The sequence below is a fragment of the Maniola jurtina genome, chromosome 19 (assembly GCF_905333055.1).
Source record: "Maniola jurtina chromosome 19, ilManJurt1.1, whole genome shotgun sequence".
NCBI lineage: Eukaryota > Metazoa > Arthropoda > Insecta > Lepidoptera > Nymphalidae > Maniola > Maniola jurtina.
Window position 1 is genome coordinate 11,986,555 of NC_060047.1, and position 16,817 is coordinate 12,003,371.

At 37.2% G+C, this 16,817-nt stretch overlaps 1 protein-coding gene across 3 annotated transcripts in view; it reads left to right on the forward strand.

The window, feature by feature from the left end:
- LOC123875258 (homeobox protein homothorax) overlaps positions 1-16,817 on the forward strand; it is a 476,104-nt gene that overhangs the window by 380,215 nt on the left and 79,072 nt on the right. For all 3 annotated transcript variants that reach the window (XM_045921002.1, XM_045921003.1, XM_045921004.1), the window contains exon 11: positions 2,114-2,190. In XM_045921002.1, the coding sequence (XP_045776958.1) occupies positions 2,114-2,190 (77 nt within the window). The remainder of the gene's footprint in view (positions 1-2,113; positions 2,191-16,817) is intronic.

Consider the following 16,817-nt stretch of genomic DNA (forward strand, 5'->3'; position numbering starts at 1 on the left):
GTCTGTCCGTCTGTTTGTTATTCCAATTGATCGCGTTCGGCACTAATGCATTAATGCGCTTCGCAGGATGTTTATGCGTTATGTTTATAATGTACGAAACAAAGATGGACGCCTATGAGGTAATTATAAATCATTTGATTGATTTCGTGTCGGTTAGCGGAATTGATATCGCAAATGCTTTATGATGTCTATTTCTTTTGTTTTTTTGATTGCGCATACGCATTTCCACGAAATTCAATTGCTTTATTCATTATCTTTGACGGTTTGAAGGATGAGCTTACTTACGACTTCCTGATTGAATAAATTTACTTCCGTATTTATTAATATGTAGATAATAAATCAAGAACCTACGCAGCGTGAACCTTCTACTTTTCCACTTGTTCTAACGGCGAAGGAAAACATCGTGAGGAAAAGCATGAAAATTTGAAATCCTTCATGAATCCTTGTCACCATATTTTACATAAATAGTTACAGAAAGAGTTAATCCACGCTTTGCACCTGTCAAAGAGGCGGAAGCCGAATTAATAAGATTATTATTAAATTTTAGAAAAATATTTTTTTTAAATAATTTCTAATAAGTTACTTGTGTTTTTAACCCCCGACCCAAAAAGAGGGGTGTTATAAGTTTGACGTGTGTATCTGTGTATCTGTGTGTCTGTGTATCTGTGTATCTGTGTATCTGTGTATCTGTGTATCTGTGTATCTGTGTATCTGTCTGTGGCATCGTAGCGCCTAAACGAATGGACCGATTTTAATTTAGTTTTTTTTGTTTGAAAGGTGGCTTGATCGAGAGTGTTCTTAGCTATAATCCAAAAAAATTGGTTCAGCCGTTTAAGAGTTATCAGCTCTTTTCTAGTTTTCTTGTAGAAAAGAAGGTTACATAACCGTTAGGTTCATAATATTATGTCAATTGACAAATGTCAAGCTGTCAAGATGGACGTTGCCTAGATATACATAATTATTTATTTGAAAATGATTTGTCGGGGGTGTTGAAAATTTTTAATTTACACTTGTTAAATTATTTGTCATGTGATATTTATGTTTTTGTTAAGAAACACAGTCACGTCTTCGAAACCAGCCGGGTATCGACCGGGGATTCGAAACTGGTTAATAATTTATTTACACATACGCTACCTGCGGTTGGTACCAGAGGCACATGAAATACATGAAGGTCTCGCGGGGGCCTTCCCTCCGACGTGCACGGCAAAAACCAATGTCATTAGATACGTACGTGGTACCCGTGTCGCCCTTGTACCTTGTTTTATCACACAAGATAAGATAAAATCCTTTCTTTCTTTATCTTATTTTAAAAACGAAAAGATACAGTTATTTATAAAAAAAACCTGGCCAAGTGCGAGTCAGAGTCGCGCACCGAGGGTTCCGTACTTGGGTATTTTTTCCGACATTTTGCACGATAAATCAAAAACCTATTATGCAAAAAAAAAATTGTTGTAGAATGTACACGTAAAGCCCTTTCATATTATGTACACTTGGTATAGTTATCTTACTTTGAAAATTGAAAGACGTTTAATTTTTTTTTGTGGTGTAACTACAAATTCACGGTTTTCGGGTTTTTTCTTTACTTGTGCTATAAGACCTACCTACCTACCATTCTGGGTCAACGGGAACTACCCTAAAGGTTTTCTTGACATACATGACAGACGGATAGACGGACAGACAGACAGACAATAAAGTGATCCTATAAGGGTTTCATTTTTCGTTTCGAGGTAGGGAACCCTACAAACAAACTAAATCAAAGCCAGTTATTACAGTCGGTACGTGTGCGTCACAATTTCTCAAAAATAAACGAACGCTTATTTAGGAATAGGTATCCATCGTAAAAGTTTCTGTATGTATCTTGAGTGTGTAAAAAATAACATACAAAAAATTTCATAAGTCAGTCAGGATTTCTACTAATTAACTAATTTAGTACAAAACGAACAGTTAATTTAGAACTCCAGTTCATTAGACCAAAACAATCCTTTTGCTAATGCCCTAAAAAGTCTACCGAGCAGCAATTTTGTTAAATTCCCATACAAAGCGGGCCCGAATTAAATTAGTATTAGATGGGTTTAGTAAATTCGATTTGTCTCATTGAGTTGTTTTGTTCCAGCATCCCTACCCCTCGGAGGACCAGAAGAAGCAATTGGCACAAGATACAGGGTTAACGATACTACAAGTAAATAATTGGTAAGTGATCTATTTTTTGCTAATCTTTTAAATTAATGGACTCGAGTGTGAGATTTTTCAATTTTGTAATTGATTTTATATGGGTTTGTACTTATATTTTGTAATTTGTAAGTGCGTTTTAAATGAAAGATTTTATCGTATCGATGGCATTAACAAGAAAAACTTTTGTTTTTCTAATAACGAACGAAAACTACTGAGTATATTGGCGTAATTAACTAACCAACGCATTCTCCCTTACAAAAGTTTTTTTTAAAGTAAATTTCTTTAGGTGCGTTGGGCGATTTCAGGATGTCTAAAAGTTTCAAGTTTGCGTCACCGACATGCTAATGTTAGTAGGTAGTGTTTGGAGTACCTAATAGGTGTGAATACTAAACTAATGTTAATGGTTTTAATTAACCCCCAACCCAAAAAGGAGGGTGTCGTAAGTTTGACGTGTAGGTATCTGTATATCTGTCTGTGGCATCGTAGCTCCTAAACTAATGAACCGATTTTAATTTAGTTTTTTTGTTTGAAAGGTGGCTTGATCGAGAGTGTTCTTAGCTATGATTCAAGAAAATTGGCTCAGCGGTTTGAAAGTTATTAGCTCTTTTCTAGTTACTGTAACCTTCACTTGTCGGGGGCGTTATAAATATTTAATTTACACTTGTCTACTACTTTTTTTTTTTTTTTTTTTTAATTTTTAATTACAATAATCTTGTTTATAATGAAAATATTACAATAAAACTTAAAGCTAGCCTTATCTAATTACTATACAAATCATGCCCGCGTGGAATGGTGCCAAGAATACTGGCTGCATTTCCGCGTTGGACAGCCAGGCTGATCCGTTGCGCAAAAATCCGTCTACTACTTATCAAATTTAAATTTTTGATATAACAATCAACTTGTAATACAAAAACACACGAGGCAGCTATGTTATGGTTATGTAAAACCTAAAGAGGTTGCGTCCTACGGCGCGATGTCCGTTATTAAAATCACTTCGCCAACGCAGCGCATTACCGTCATGTGCCTGTAACCTGACTCGGATCTTCCTTTAGCGAATCGTAAAGACCCTTCACATTGGCAACGTTTTTCTCACATTAATATTATTACACTATTGCTCAAAAAAAGTTAAAATGTTAACATGGTGTAGCATACGTGAGTTTCATGGTGTAGGTATGTATGTGCGTTTCTTTATCCAATCAAAATTTCTAAATAGCTTAAATGGTTTGGATGTATCAGGTATCCTTAAAATCCTCAGGTACATCATTTCGAGTGACTATGGCTATAATTTTTTTGGAAAAATGTGTGTGTTATTTTTAAATGTGATTTTTTTACTTTTTAGTTCGTTCTATGGTAGAGGTTTTAATTTTTAATACACCAGCTATAAGGAACGCTAAGTCGTGATAGCCTAATGGTTAAGATGTCCACCTCCTAGTCGGGGAATCTCGGGTTTGATCTCGGGCACGCACTTACTTTTCGGAGTTATGTGTGTTTTGAGCAATTAACGGTGAAAGAAAACGTCATGAAGAAACCTGCATATCTGCTCTTAAAGGTGTGTGAAATCTACCAATCGACACTGAGCCAGCGTGGCAGACTGTGGCCTAACCCCTTCTCATTCTGAGGGACCTCCGCTCACTAGGGTTGACGAGGGTTGATCACGAAGTAACTCTACGTATACACTGTCAGTCTGAACCGCTCTTACCATAGTCACTCTAAAGTTAGGTACGTATGGAAATATCATGATTATCTCACGCGGAATGACATAAAACATCGCACTTTACGGCCGCTGCCCAGCGTCTCGCTATAAATGCGTTTATTAATGAGCATTCCTGCAAAATAAATACTAGCTTATACTAGAAAAATATCACTCCAGGGATTTGCGATACTCGATATATGCTGGCGTATACTAAAACTTTGTTCAACTCAGACTTAGGTATAAAATCTAACGTTACTTAACAGAATATATAATTTTATACACTTTACACAACTCAGAATGAAAAGGATTAAGGTCAGAGTCTGCCATTCTGGCCCAGTGAAGATAGGCAGATTTCACGCACAGTTTTGTTCTGTGAATGAAGTCTGTCAGCTCTCCATAATGTTCTCAAGAGTAAGGTAATATGTGAAGTCTGCAAAGTCGGATTTGGCCAGCGCTGACTACGGACATGCTGAGATGATATCCGTGCCAGAGTGAACTAGAGTGGGGGAACTCTTTGTTTGGTCCTGAATCGACGAAACGGTTTACTTGACAGACACGACAGACGGACAGACGGGCAGACAGACAGACGGACGGACAACAAAGTGACGCTAAAAGTTTGAGGTATAGTTACGGAACCCCAAAAACATGAAAGGAATAAATTTTGATTTCGATTTCAAATGTGTGATCGTGTCTAGGCAGCATCCAAGTCACCATACCAATAGCAATCTTACGATTGCAATAAAAGTGATTCAAATCGACGCGACGTGTACACGTGCAATTTGTTAATACCTACGTGTGTTCCACGCAGGATGCGCGGGCGGCGGGATCATGGCCGCCCAATAAAATGTCCGACAAATTGCCCATCGACTCTCTGACCAGATATGGCCGGCCCTTTTTGTTTTGCAATCCGATTTATTTATTATTTAAATGCGAAATATTTGCGTGTGGGTTTCTCGCTTTTTTAGAAATAGAAGTGTTTTTGTGGTGGAAATTGGAATTGAGACGGTAGGTGTATCGGATACGGTGAATTATGTTACCTGAGTTTTTTATTCGGTCATCTTTATAGGTCATTATGATAATAATTTGACATACAGAGTAACAAAAAGATCGAGCATGATTTTAGAATCGAAAGAGTTAACAAAACTCAAGGGTCCATGGTACTTCATAGTAGACCTTAAAGCGTTTATTTTTAGGAATGCCAGTACAAATAGCACTTCCGACTGCACTCCTATCAGGTACTAAACTGAAAGAGCCACAGTGATAATACAAACTGCGGTAGAGCTCTTTAGGGTTTCTATGATCCTGGTACAATTCAGCGTGTATCATAGGCGCCTTACCTACCAGGCGCATCCACATGTGACTTCTTCATTTTAGTAGAACTAACAAACAACTAGTTAGTTCTGCGAGTTCTAGCGATATAGTAATCAAAAGCACACAAGTCTAAATTAAAAATTTATAACACCCCCGACAAGTGAAGGTTACAGTAACCAGAAAAGAGCTGATAACTTTCAAACGGCTGAACCGATTTTCTTGGATTATAGCTAAGAACACTCTCGATCAAGCTACCTTTCAAACAAAAAAAAGCTAAATTAAAATCGGTTCATTATTTTAGGAGCTACGATGCCACAGACAGATACATAGATACACAGATACACACGTCAAACTTATTAAACCTCTATTTTTGGGTCGGGGGTTAAAAAGGCTCAATAGTACTAGAACTCAAAGCCGTCAAGCCAGTTGGAAAAAAAAATTGTCATCACATTGGTCATCATCTATTAAGTTCTTAGTAGTCATTTTTCGTTGCCATTTTCTTCATTGTTGCTAATTTACATACATTAACTATAATTAAAGTAATTGTAGGTTATATACCAAGGCTAAACCGGCTCCGGTCAGCCATTGACGCCGCTGCACAATAGGCTAAGCTCTAAGGCCGGGCTAGACGCGCCGGGCAGATTACCGGCCTTACAGGCATTACGCTTGATTAGTGGCCAATAGATTGTAAGTGAGGATAACCGGCTCATTATAATAAGCCGAGCGGTAATTCGTGATTAACTGTTATGTTCTGTCTCATAATATTTTAAAATGTAGATATAAAGTATTTAGGTATTCTATAATATCCTAGTGGTTACAGGTTTTATCCTAAAAGAGTTTGCGCGTTCAAATTGGTTCCCATTACGTCAATATGAGTTTTCGAAAATTAACTTTATTAATGACAGAAGACATCAAACGAGTCGCAACTCTCAAGGAGCCACTAGATTCAGCCAGCGGGCGTTTGGAAATCTCTACAAGAGATTTATCTAGTCGTAATATGTCCAGCTATGGGCGTCTATCGGTTGATGACGATAACTCAGTACCTACTCGTACATCTGTCGTTTTGAGAATCTGTCCTTATGCGAACAAAGGATAGTTCGTACTTATATACTACTACTTATATATTAAACGTTCACTCTGTGATAAAACAAGTGTAAATTAAAAATTTATAACACCCCCGACAAGTGAAGGTTACAGTCACTAGAAAAAAGCTGATAACTTTCAAACGGCTGAACCGATTTTCTTGGATTATAGCTAAGAACACTCGATCAAGCCACTTTTCAAACAAAAAAAACTAAATTAAAATAGTTTAGGAGCTACGATGCCACAGACAGATACACATATACACACGTCAAACTTATAACACCCCTCTTTTTGGGTCGGGGGTTAAAAAGGCGCTGAACTTCTCAATAACTAGAGAAGAATGAAAGAAAGAAAGATACTTTATTTTATTTTTGAGGTAGAGTGTATTTCGTCCTTATAATAACCACTAATAGGTTTCAAAACTTATCTATTCAGAGATACTTGTTTCATTTCCCAAACAAAAGAAGCGAAACAAACGCGAGAAAATAGGAAGTGAAATTTAGGAAGGAAACTCCCGGGAGGTATGAATGAAAAATAAAATTTGAAATTCAAATCCGGGACGCCTTATCAATTACATGTACCAAGAGTAGGATGGCTGTTACTCTGTTACCATTCTTCGAATTTGCATCTTCATACAATACCAATTAGGGGCGCGTTCGTTAATTCTACAGGGTCCCATGGGCGGAGGTTTCAATTCTATGGTGAACCTTGTGTTTGTGGATAGGTTTCCCGTAATGTTATTTGAGTATTTGCATCTATGATGTTTTTTGTTTTGACATTGATAGTACTTACTAGCCGATGCCCGCGACTTCTGCGCGTGGACTTAGTTTTTTGAAAAACCCGTGGGAACTCTTTGATTTTCCGGGATAAATCTCTATTTCAAATCCGTCTAGTAGTTTTTGCGTTATAGGAGTAACAAACATACACGCATACCCACAAACACACAAACTTTCCCCTTTAAATTAGTATAATTATCGGCAATATTTAATAGCTTACCAAAATTTTCGCGAAAATTAATTTTTCGTGAACACATTTTTTTTTTGTAATGTAACCAACCACACATTCACGGTTTTGGAATTTTTTCGTTTACTTGTGTTATAAGACCTACCTTCCTGCCTTTTATGATTCTAGGTCAACGGTAAGTACCCTATAGGTTTTCTTAACCGACACGACAGACGGATAGACAGACAGACAACAAAGTGATCCTACAAGGGTTCCTTTTTCCTTTTGAGGTACGGATCCCAAAAAAGTAATGATTTTAAGCTTATATTAGATATGGTTAAAGAGATTAACGCCTGGACAGGAAGAGATTGGTGTTTCAAATATTTACTCTGCGCATTCTCTCGAGATGCCTGAGCGCTATCGAAAGGGGTACAGCACCTGTTTACACAGAGGGCGCTAACCCTTCCAGTGTTGGCAGCTTATGTCACTTGATTTCATTAACGCATTAAGTTGTATTTTTTAACCGACATCCAAAAAGGAGGTGGTTCTCAATTCGGCCGCTTTTTTAAATGTAGGTACACCGATTTTTTCGAGGTTTCTGGACCGATTTGCAATTTTGTTTTTAAATAAACAGTAGAAGTTTCCGTGGTGGTCCCAACTAGACCTCCATACCTACCAAGCGAGCTTATTTGATGGGTAAACAATGGGTAAACGAATATTTGCAAATGCACTGTTCATAACTAACTAACTATTTTAATGTAAACTTGCTTATAACATCGTCTTCTAAACAAAATACTGTTGGATTAGTCAAATCCTTCTAAGAAAAAGCTAGACGCGCTTACAAAAGTGCCGTGCATTCTTCACCCACATGTCAAGTCGGACGTATAGAGGCGTCAAGACTGACGTGTCGAGGTTGAGAGGTCGCGAGGCTGTGTCTATTATCTTTACACCGCCGAGCGCTTATGAGGGCCTGGTACCCGAGTGAGATAATTACTAGGTGTAATTTACGCTTGTAATTAATTTTTACACTCGTCAAAATGTCAGTTAAAATCATATTATAATCTTCGATACTATGACCCTATGACTAGGTAAAGTTTGAAGATTTTCTAAATCCATTATGTAAGAAGAGCCAATATTGCCTTACACTCATCCATCCATACTAATATTATAAATGCGAAAATGTGTCTGTCTGTCTGTCTGTCTGCTACCTTTTACGGCCCAACAGTTTAACCGATTCTGACGAGGTACAGAGTCAGCTTATATCCCGGGGACGGACATAGGCTACTTTTTATTCCGGAAAATCAAAGAATTCCCACGGGATTCCTAAAGTCCCATCCGCTCAACTGATTTGTATGAAATTTGGTACCGACGTAGCTTGCGTCCATTTTATTGACATAGACAACTTTTCATCCCGGAAAACCAACAGTTCCCACGAGATCTTCAAACCCTACATTCACGCGGACCAAGTCGCGGGTATCCTCTAGTAATTATATAACTTTTCAGAGTTATGTGCATTTTCAATTAAATCAATCAAATACGCTTTACCGGTGAAGGAAAACATCGTGAGAAAACCTGCATGCCTGAGAGTTTTCCATAATGTTCTCAAAGGTGTGTGAAGTCTGCCAAATCACGCTTGGCCAGTGCAGTTTGGCAGACTATGACCTAAATCTCATTTTGAGAAGAGTCCTTTGCTCAGAAGCTTTAGTAAAATAGATAGAATCGTATATTTTGTCAATTTATATGATAACAATACTTTAGAATGGCTTGATGATAGGCAATGTACTATATAAAAGATACATATATTTACTATAATGTGATAAAAATATTTAGTATAAGTAACCTTTAGCATAAGTTGCAATAGTTGTGCAATAAACTAAATAAATAAGATATAAGACACAAATAAATAGGGCAGATGTTTCCAAGTATATAAGTATGTCTTACGGCGAAATCCTTCCCATAACTTTGCAATGGCATTTACAATTTTTTCACAGTTTATTCCACGCTCAAATAAACACATATCTCAACAGCTAAGTGCCAACCCTTGCTTTCGACACGAGGCACGCAATAAACCGTCGTTGAGTCGGCAATTACTGCACCTGTGACGAAATGAAATACCAGGGCGGCATAGTAACGAACGGTCAGGCCTCCCCGTGTTTCTGCCCGCCTGGTAATTTTACGTGGCGCTTTGTCATGCTCGCCTGGTATTCGGAAAATAGATGTCACGCTACTTCGTTTAACCATGTCGACATTTTTCCACCTCCGCAATAACTTTTTTCTCATTGTTGTATTTTAACTTGTATTGTAGAATGCGTTACTATGCAAAATTCTTGTATTACTCGTGTGCTTCTTCTCTAAAATATATTTTATTGATTTTAAAAAATATGATTTTTAATTAATTTAAATATAAACTTAATTTTATTCTTTTTACAAAATGAAAGAATTAAAAAAAAATCTAATACAGTTTAACATTCTTAGTAGGAAAACAAACGAACAATAACGACATTAAAATCTGTGATAAGAGCTTCTTGGCGTTTCTGTGAGCCTAGTACAAATCCATTGTTGCAAAATGATCGCCTGGTAGTGAGCGGTACATTGAGAGAATTTCTGTAAGCCTGGTACTTACCCTCTAACTACTGTTTTTAATCATTGGCAACAAAATGTGTTATAACTTAAGTCATTTTTATATCTCAAATAAATAATTTTCGCGTAATATCAATGAAAGCTATACAAAGATATAAAGCTTAACTCAACAACAGTGTTAGTTAACCTAAAAGGTCCACAGTAAACATTGTATCGGCAGTAAAATGATCTCAACTGATCTCCCCAAGGCTCGGGAGCGTTGAAAACTCTCGCAAATTGTCCATCAAAACAATCTTTGCGGGCCCGAGTTTACGAGCCCTGCATAAAACGGCTGGCGAACAACCGGTTTAATACCCCTGGATTTTTGTAAACTCCTATCGCTTTGATAAAATCTTTACAACAAAATATTTAACATTTATTTTTACTTTACTTAGGGGTTTTTGTGTGACGAAAATTTTGGTTCCTACATGGTACCTTGGCTATTTTTATTTTTTACTAACGAATAGGTGGTACCTACTACGTATAGATTGGTAGTACATGAGACCCTCATGTAATTTATTAAGCTTCATTTTTATATCAAGTAACAAGTGTAAATTAACTAGTGAAGGTTACAGTAACTAGAAAAGAGCTGATAACTTTCAAACGGCTGAACCGATTTTCTTGGATTATAGCTAAGAACACTCTCGATCAAGCCACCTTTCAAACAAAAAAAAAACTAAATTAAAATCGGTTCATTAGTTTAGGAGCTACGGTGCCACAGACAGATACACAGATACACAGACACAGATACACACGTCAAACTTATAACACCCCTCTTTTTGGGTCGGGAGTTAGCAAGATGTTGCAGTTAAACATAAAAATGTAACTCCGTCAAAAGGTCCACATCAAAAGTGAACTTTTAAAACAATACCTCACCCCATCCAAAGCCCTCACGTTCCGTTACACGTATTCATAGGAGGCCATTGAAATCCATTCGGCGGCGGAACTGCAATCACACCCCGATCTCCATACCGTAAAAGAAAACACACTATTTCGCGTTTTACTTCCCGTTTACTACACCTTTGGTGACGGTGTCGTGAGGGTTTTCCCTTACAGCTGTTGGAAACATACGGGCACGAATTGTGAACGTGCACGTTGATTAGAAGAAGAGGAAGGGTGTATTTTGTTAAATTCTCTCACTTCTATTAGGAGAGAATATGGAGTTAAGAGTTTTTTGGTTGTATTTGAGTTGTTATTTTAACATTTGCCGGGATTTGATCAAATGTCGGTCTTTGTCATTTCCCTGCGATATATAGACCTGTCATTTGTGTTTTGTGATGCAATAAAGTAGAGAAGCCTGAGAACCTATTAGAATATACAAAAGGAAAGTTTCCCTGCGTGTTTTGCTACGCTAAAACGCCAAATAATTAATGCAAAAAAAAATCAAAAACAAAGTTTTAATTCATATTAAAAGTTATATTACAGTTTGAACGTTAGACTTACTGAATACTTTTGTCAGGTAAATTAACTTGTTGTAGTAGTGGACGCTTCAGTAGTCAATTTTACGAGTGGTGCTGCAAATGACATTGGTGGTCGAGGTTCTAAAGGTGAGGTTTTTAATACAGCTTCATTTATTTGGGTGGTTATCGTAGACTTATAATGGATTCTTATGATGGATTATTTGGAGAATATTCTTCAGTATATCACTCGGCTACTTTATCTGGAAACCAGACACCATGCCTCTTTAAAGTGGTCAAAGCACCTATGTCAGTGAAAAAAGTGGTGAAAGACCTTGTCTGCAATGTCCTCTGTATGATTTTGCGTCAGGTAAATTAAGATATATTGCGATGCGTTTATGTATCGCTGCTACTTTATGACGTCCAAAGACTTGTTTGATACACTTTCTATTTTAAAATTGAAGAAAGGTTGGTCCCTTTTGCCACAATCGTTGGTACGACTTTGAGTAGTGTATCCTGCACTATAAACTTTCGATCCCTTCCGATTTCTTCCCTGATTCGAAAACAGCTATTTCCATGCAAAAAAAACGTCGCAGCTTTTTCTCAATTTCGTTCTGTATTTAGAAGCCGTGCTCGTGATAAAACAGCCATTTCCCTGTAATGTAATCGCAGCTGAGTTCTCACAGATGCCTATCGGCGGCGAATGAGCCGTCGCCGTTATGTGCCGTTTCGGATCCGCCGATTGACGATCTGACGCCGTTTAGCTTTAAGGAATTGTCTTTATCTGTAACATGGAATGGAATATTGATTCTGTAACAGTACTTGTATTGTTACATATCATTTTTATGATTTTAAAAGAGCAACTACGAATACTACCTACTGAGTTTCTTGCCGACTCTTCAATCAATCAATCAATCAATTTATTTATTTGCTGATACAGGTTTTACAGGTGTAATTATAGAAATAGTCCAGCCGTATCACGCCAAGCTGGCATGCAAATACATTAATTTTGTGTTCAAAATAGTGAATAGACAAATTAAATTAAAAGTAAAATTTTCGCTAGATTTTCTTGTCGGTAGAATATAAATTCTAAACTGGTGGAAGAGGCACAAACTTAGCTTAAGAGATAATAGTTGTCCTCTAAGTACATGGAAAAATAAATTTTGAAATCTTTGATTTTTGACAAATATTGAATCTTACATTTTTTCTCTACCTGATTGAAAATGATGAAAACTTAAAGCTAGCTAGCTATATCTTATTACTGTAAAAATCAATCCCCGTTGAACAGTGCGAAGAATCATCATGGCCAACCCATAGCCGACCCACTACTGAGCACCACCCACTCCTCTCAGAATGCAAGGGTTTATCCCAAAATCCGCCACGCTGGATAAGAGCGGATTGGCAGAGTGAGCAGGCGCATTTCACCTTAGGAGCAGCATCATCTCCTACTCTTTGGTGTGATATCTGGTTAAAAAAAAATAGAACAAGACATAAAATATGATAAGTATAATAGCCGTATTGCTTGTCCACTTCACAGTATGCAATATAACAGTACATTACAACTTGTACTTTGATTGCACTTAAAGCGTCCGTAAACCATGATACACCGCCGTAAATTTTTAAGGGGCCACTAAAACGGGAGCAAGTCAAATTTTCGACCTCTCGCAATTCGCAAGGACATCCGAAATTCCCGCAAAACCGTCTTACGTTTACGATATCTGGAACAGGGGTAACGGAATGGGGCCCCGAGTAAGAGCCTTTAAGGGAGTCCCCGACTTATCTCCGGTGCTCGGATCGTAAAATAAAGGTTTACTAGGCCGTAAAGAAAATTAAAATGAATTATTTTGACGAGTGCAAGGGGGCCCTGGGACGTGGGGCCTCGGAAGGTGAATTGTTATGGAGCTATAATGGGTAATTGTTTTTCTTGTGTTTAATTCGGGGCCTTGTTTCCTCGTAATTACGGCGGGCTAACCTGTTATTGCCGGGGCCGATTTTCGCCGTAAAATTGAGTTAGCGGCCGTATTTGCATAGTGGATGGACGGTTTAATGCGGTGATTCGGTTTTTTAGGGAACTAATTCCTTTTTACTGACTCGGTAATGGCTCGATTGATTTTTAATGTTGTGTAATCTTGTTTTATGTTATAGTTTGCTGGATTTTGTTGCAAATAACGTATAGACCCTGTTTGACTGATAATGAAATCCATAGTACTTAATTACGTACTAATACTAATTAAACTAGCTGACGCCCGCGACTTCGTCCGCGTGGATTTAGGTTTTTTGGAATCCCGAGGGAACTCTATGATTTTCCGGGATAAAAAGTAGCCCATGTACTAATCCAGGATCTCCATTCTGAGTTTCAGCCAAATCCGTCCAGTGGTTTTTGCATGAAAGAGTAACAAACATACACACACACACACACACACACACACACACACACACACACACACACACACACACACATACACATACACACAAACTTTCGCCTTTATACCTAATATTAGTGTGAAGTGTTATGCTAACTTTTTTGTTGCTTTTTCTAACCTACCTTTTCACCATCCGTTTAACCGATTTTGACGGAATTTTGTGCAAAGATAGCTAAGAAAGTTCTAAAACCGTTGAGTAAAGCTCGTAGCCCATTTACACAACACCGTTCGCACGCAACAGACGCACGGCTCCGCCTCAAATCAAAGTGACAGTGGAAAGTGGCATAGACTAAGTAGGTACTTTTTATCTCGGAATAATATTATAATAAGAGTATAAGAGAATATTATAAGAGCTCCCACAGAATTTTTAAAAACTTAAATCCACGCGAACGGTGTCGCGGAAATTAGCTATTAAGTATTAGGTAAACAAAATGATAGAAAAAAGCTCAACCATATTATCGCAGAGCTATTTTCTGCATCTTAAATATTCTTAAGACGTTTCGTCCCTTCGTTATTTTTCGTCTTGTAAATATTAATTATAATTAAAAGGGCTTTCCAAGAGTAAATAAATTATCATGAGGCACTTTTTCATTGTGTATTTTAATTAAATTTTTCCTTTCTTTGTTCCCAGGTAAGTGGCTTTCGCTGTTTTGTGCCTCTTCAGCAATTTTTCGGTAAGTAGTTTTATTATGTGATGTACTATTGTCATTATGGCTGACATCATTTCGCAGATATCATTTTTTCAGGAGGCAAAATACCGGGTATTTTGTTAATTTAAAAAAAATTGACTTCAATAAAAAATTATTTAATACTGAAATGGACCTAATTCATACAAGTACGCTGGATGAGGTATGCTCACTGCTGCTGCCAGCGCTAAAATGGCGAAAATCAAGTTGCTTGAAAAACAGATCGACAATCGCAGGTCCAGCATACTTATTTGTATTTTAGTGGGTGTCAGTGTTATTCATATACAGGGTCAATTTGTAGATAAATAAAGATTTTATTCAGGGTTTGTTGACTACAGTATCTGAAGGATATTATTTTGATCCTTCTAATATCCCTCCCAATATTTTTTTTTAATTGACAGCCATTTTTGTCGTTCACAAAACTATTGAAACCGGGAAATTGGAACTACATAATATTTTGTAGAAAAATTTTTCACTCTTGAAATGTCCTCTCTGAAATTCAAAGAGAGATTTTCCCGAAATTCAAGATTATAATGCACAAAAAAAAATAGTCTGATCAACTTCACAGCGGATCATTAAAATCTTTTCAATAGCCCCGAAATAATTATGGCGGCGGTAATTTTCGTGAAAAACAAAAAAAAAACACAAAAAATCCGCCCAAACGTGGAGCGTACAAAAACACAAAGGCTTTGACGATCGTCGAGCCCTTTCAGTCTTTCCGCGACGCTGCAGAACGACGGCAAGCTATTGTGACCAAACGTTTAGATTACGGCAGGACATTCCTGTTTTTAGGGTTTGTCCGAGAACTCTGAATTTGTGGATACATTACAAAAAAAAATGTAAACGTGTTCATGGAACTACATACATGGTTCAAATCCATACTTAATATTATAAATGCGAAAGTGTGTCTGTCTGTCTGCTACCTTTTCACGGCCCAACAGTTTAACCGATTCTGACGAAATTCGGTATAGAGTAAGCTTATATCCCGAGGATGGACATAGGCTACTTTTTATCCCGGAAAATCAAAGAGTTCCCACGGGATTCCTAAAGACCCATCCGTTAAACCGATTTGTATGAAATTTGGTACCGAGGTAGCTTGCGTCCCCGTGATTAACGTAGGCAACTTTTTGTCCCAGAAAATCAAACAGTTCCCACTGGATCTTTAAAAACCTTAATCCACGCGGACGAAGTCGCGGGCATCCTCTAGTAGTTAGTTATTTCAATTTTCAAAGTAAGACAACTATACGATATAGAGTATATGAAAGGGATTTACCTGTACATTCTAAAACAGATATCTACTTATTTATTTTTATGCATAATATACGTAGTTTTTGATTTATCGTGCAAAATGTCGAAAAAAAAAATACCTGCCGACGGAACCATCGGCGCGCAAGTCTGACCGGCACTTTGCCGGTTTTTTTAAAGTGAACCGTTCAAATTCATTGGCAAAGCTTCGAAACGAAGGTTGAGAAATGTGTATTAGTACTCATATGAGTGAGTGAGCAATAGCATCATAAGAAAAAGAAGAAAAATAAACATTTCCTACAACTATCCTGCAGCTAAGTATTCCTTACCAATGTCTCAAATCCCCCTTTAAGTCCCCAAAAGCCTGGTCCCATTCGCCATGGCGTCATTTTTCACCGTTCCTCCATTTATTTTATCTGTGCACCACACTCAGCCGGGACGATAGGGCTGTGTTTCGAATTTCGAACGAACATCAGCTGTTGAGACGCCGAGATTTATTGCCACCCATTCAACTAGAATACAACTTCGATTTGAATTTTTTTTACGCTCCTTCGAATTTGGAACGTATTTAAATGTCAGTTCAAAGTACAGAGTATGTAAGGATTTATTTTTTTAAATTAATGATACTAGGTTAAAGATTCTGTTTTTAAAGTATCTAAATCTTTTTAAGTAGGTATATAAAGTGTCCACGCAGTTTAGCAAGTTTCCAAAGTTTGATTTAGATTTTTGGGGTTTTTTACGCCTGTTAGAATTTGAAATATCAGATCAAAGAACCAAAGAAGAAGCACCTAAAGTAATTTACCTTTTTTAATTAACTTGGTAATTACTACTAATGAACCGATTTTAATTTAGTTTTTTGGTTTGAAAGGTGGCTTGATCGAGAGTGTTCTTAGCTGTAATCCAAGAAAATCGGTTCAGCCGTTTGAAAGTTATCAGCTCTTTTCTAGTCGGGGGTGTTATAAATTTTTAATTTACACTTGTTATGCAATTTTCCTCACACTATATTCTTCGTTGAGAAACGCAAAAGATAGGTATTATAATTTAAAAAATATTGACAATAATACTCAATGTTCATCATTAAACATTGTTTTAAAGACAGTTATGTTTATAAAAGCTATTTTACATGAGGTTTGAAAACAATTTGAGCTCGCAGATTGCCGAAGCAAACAAACAGAGAGAAGCGGCTTCCGAGTCGCCCGGGGTGAAGCGCTAGTGATGGACGAAAATATTATCTTATTCTATCGAA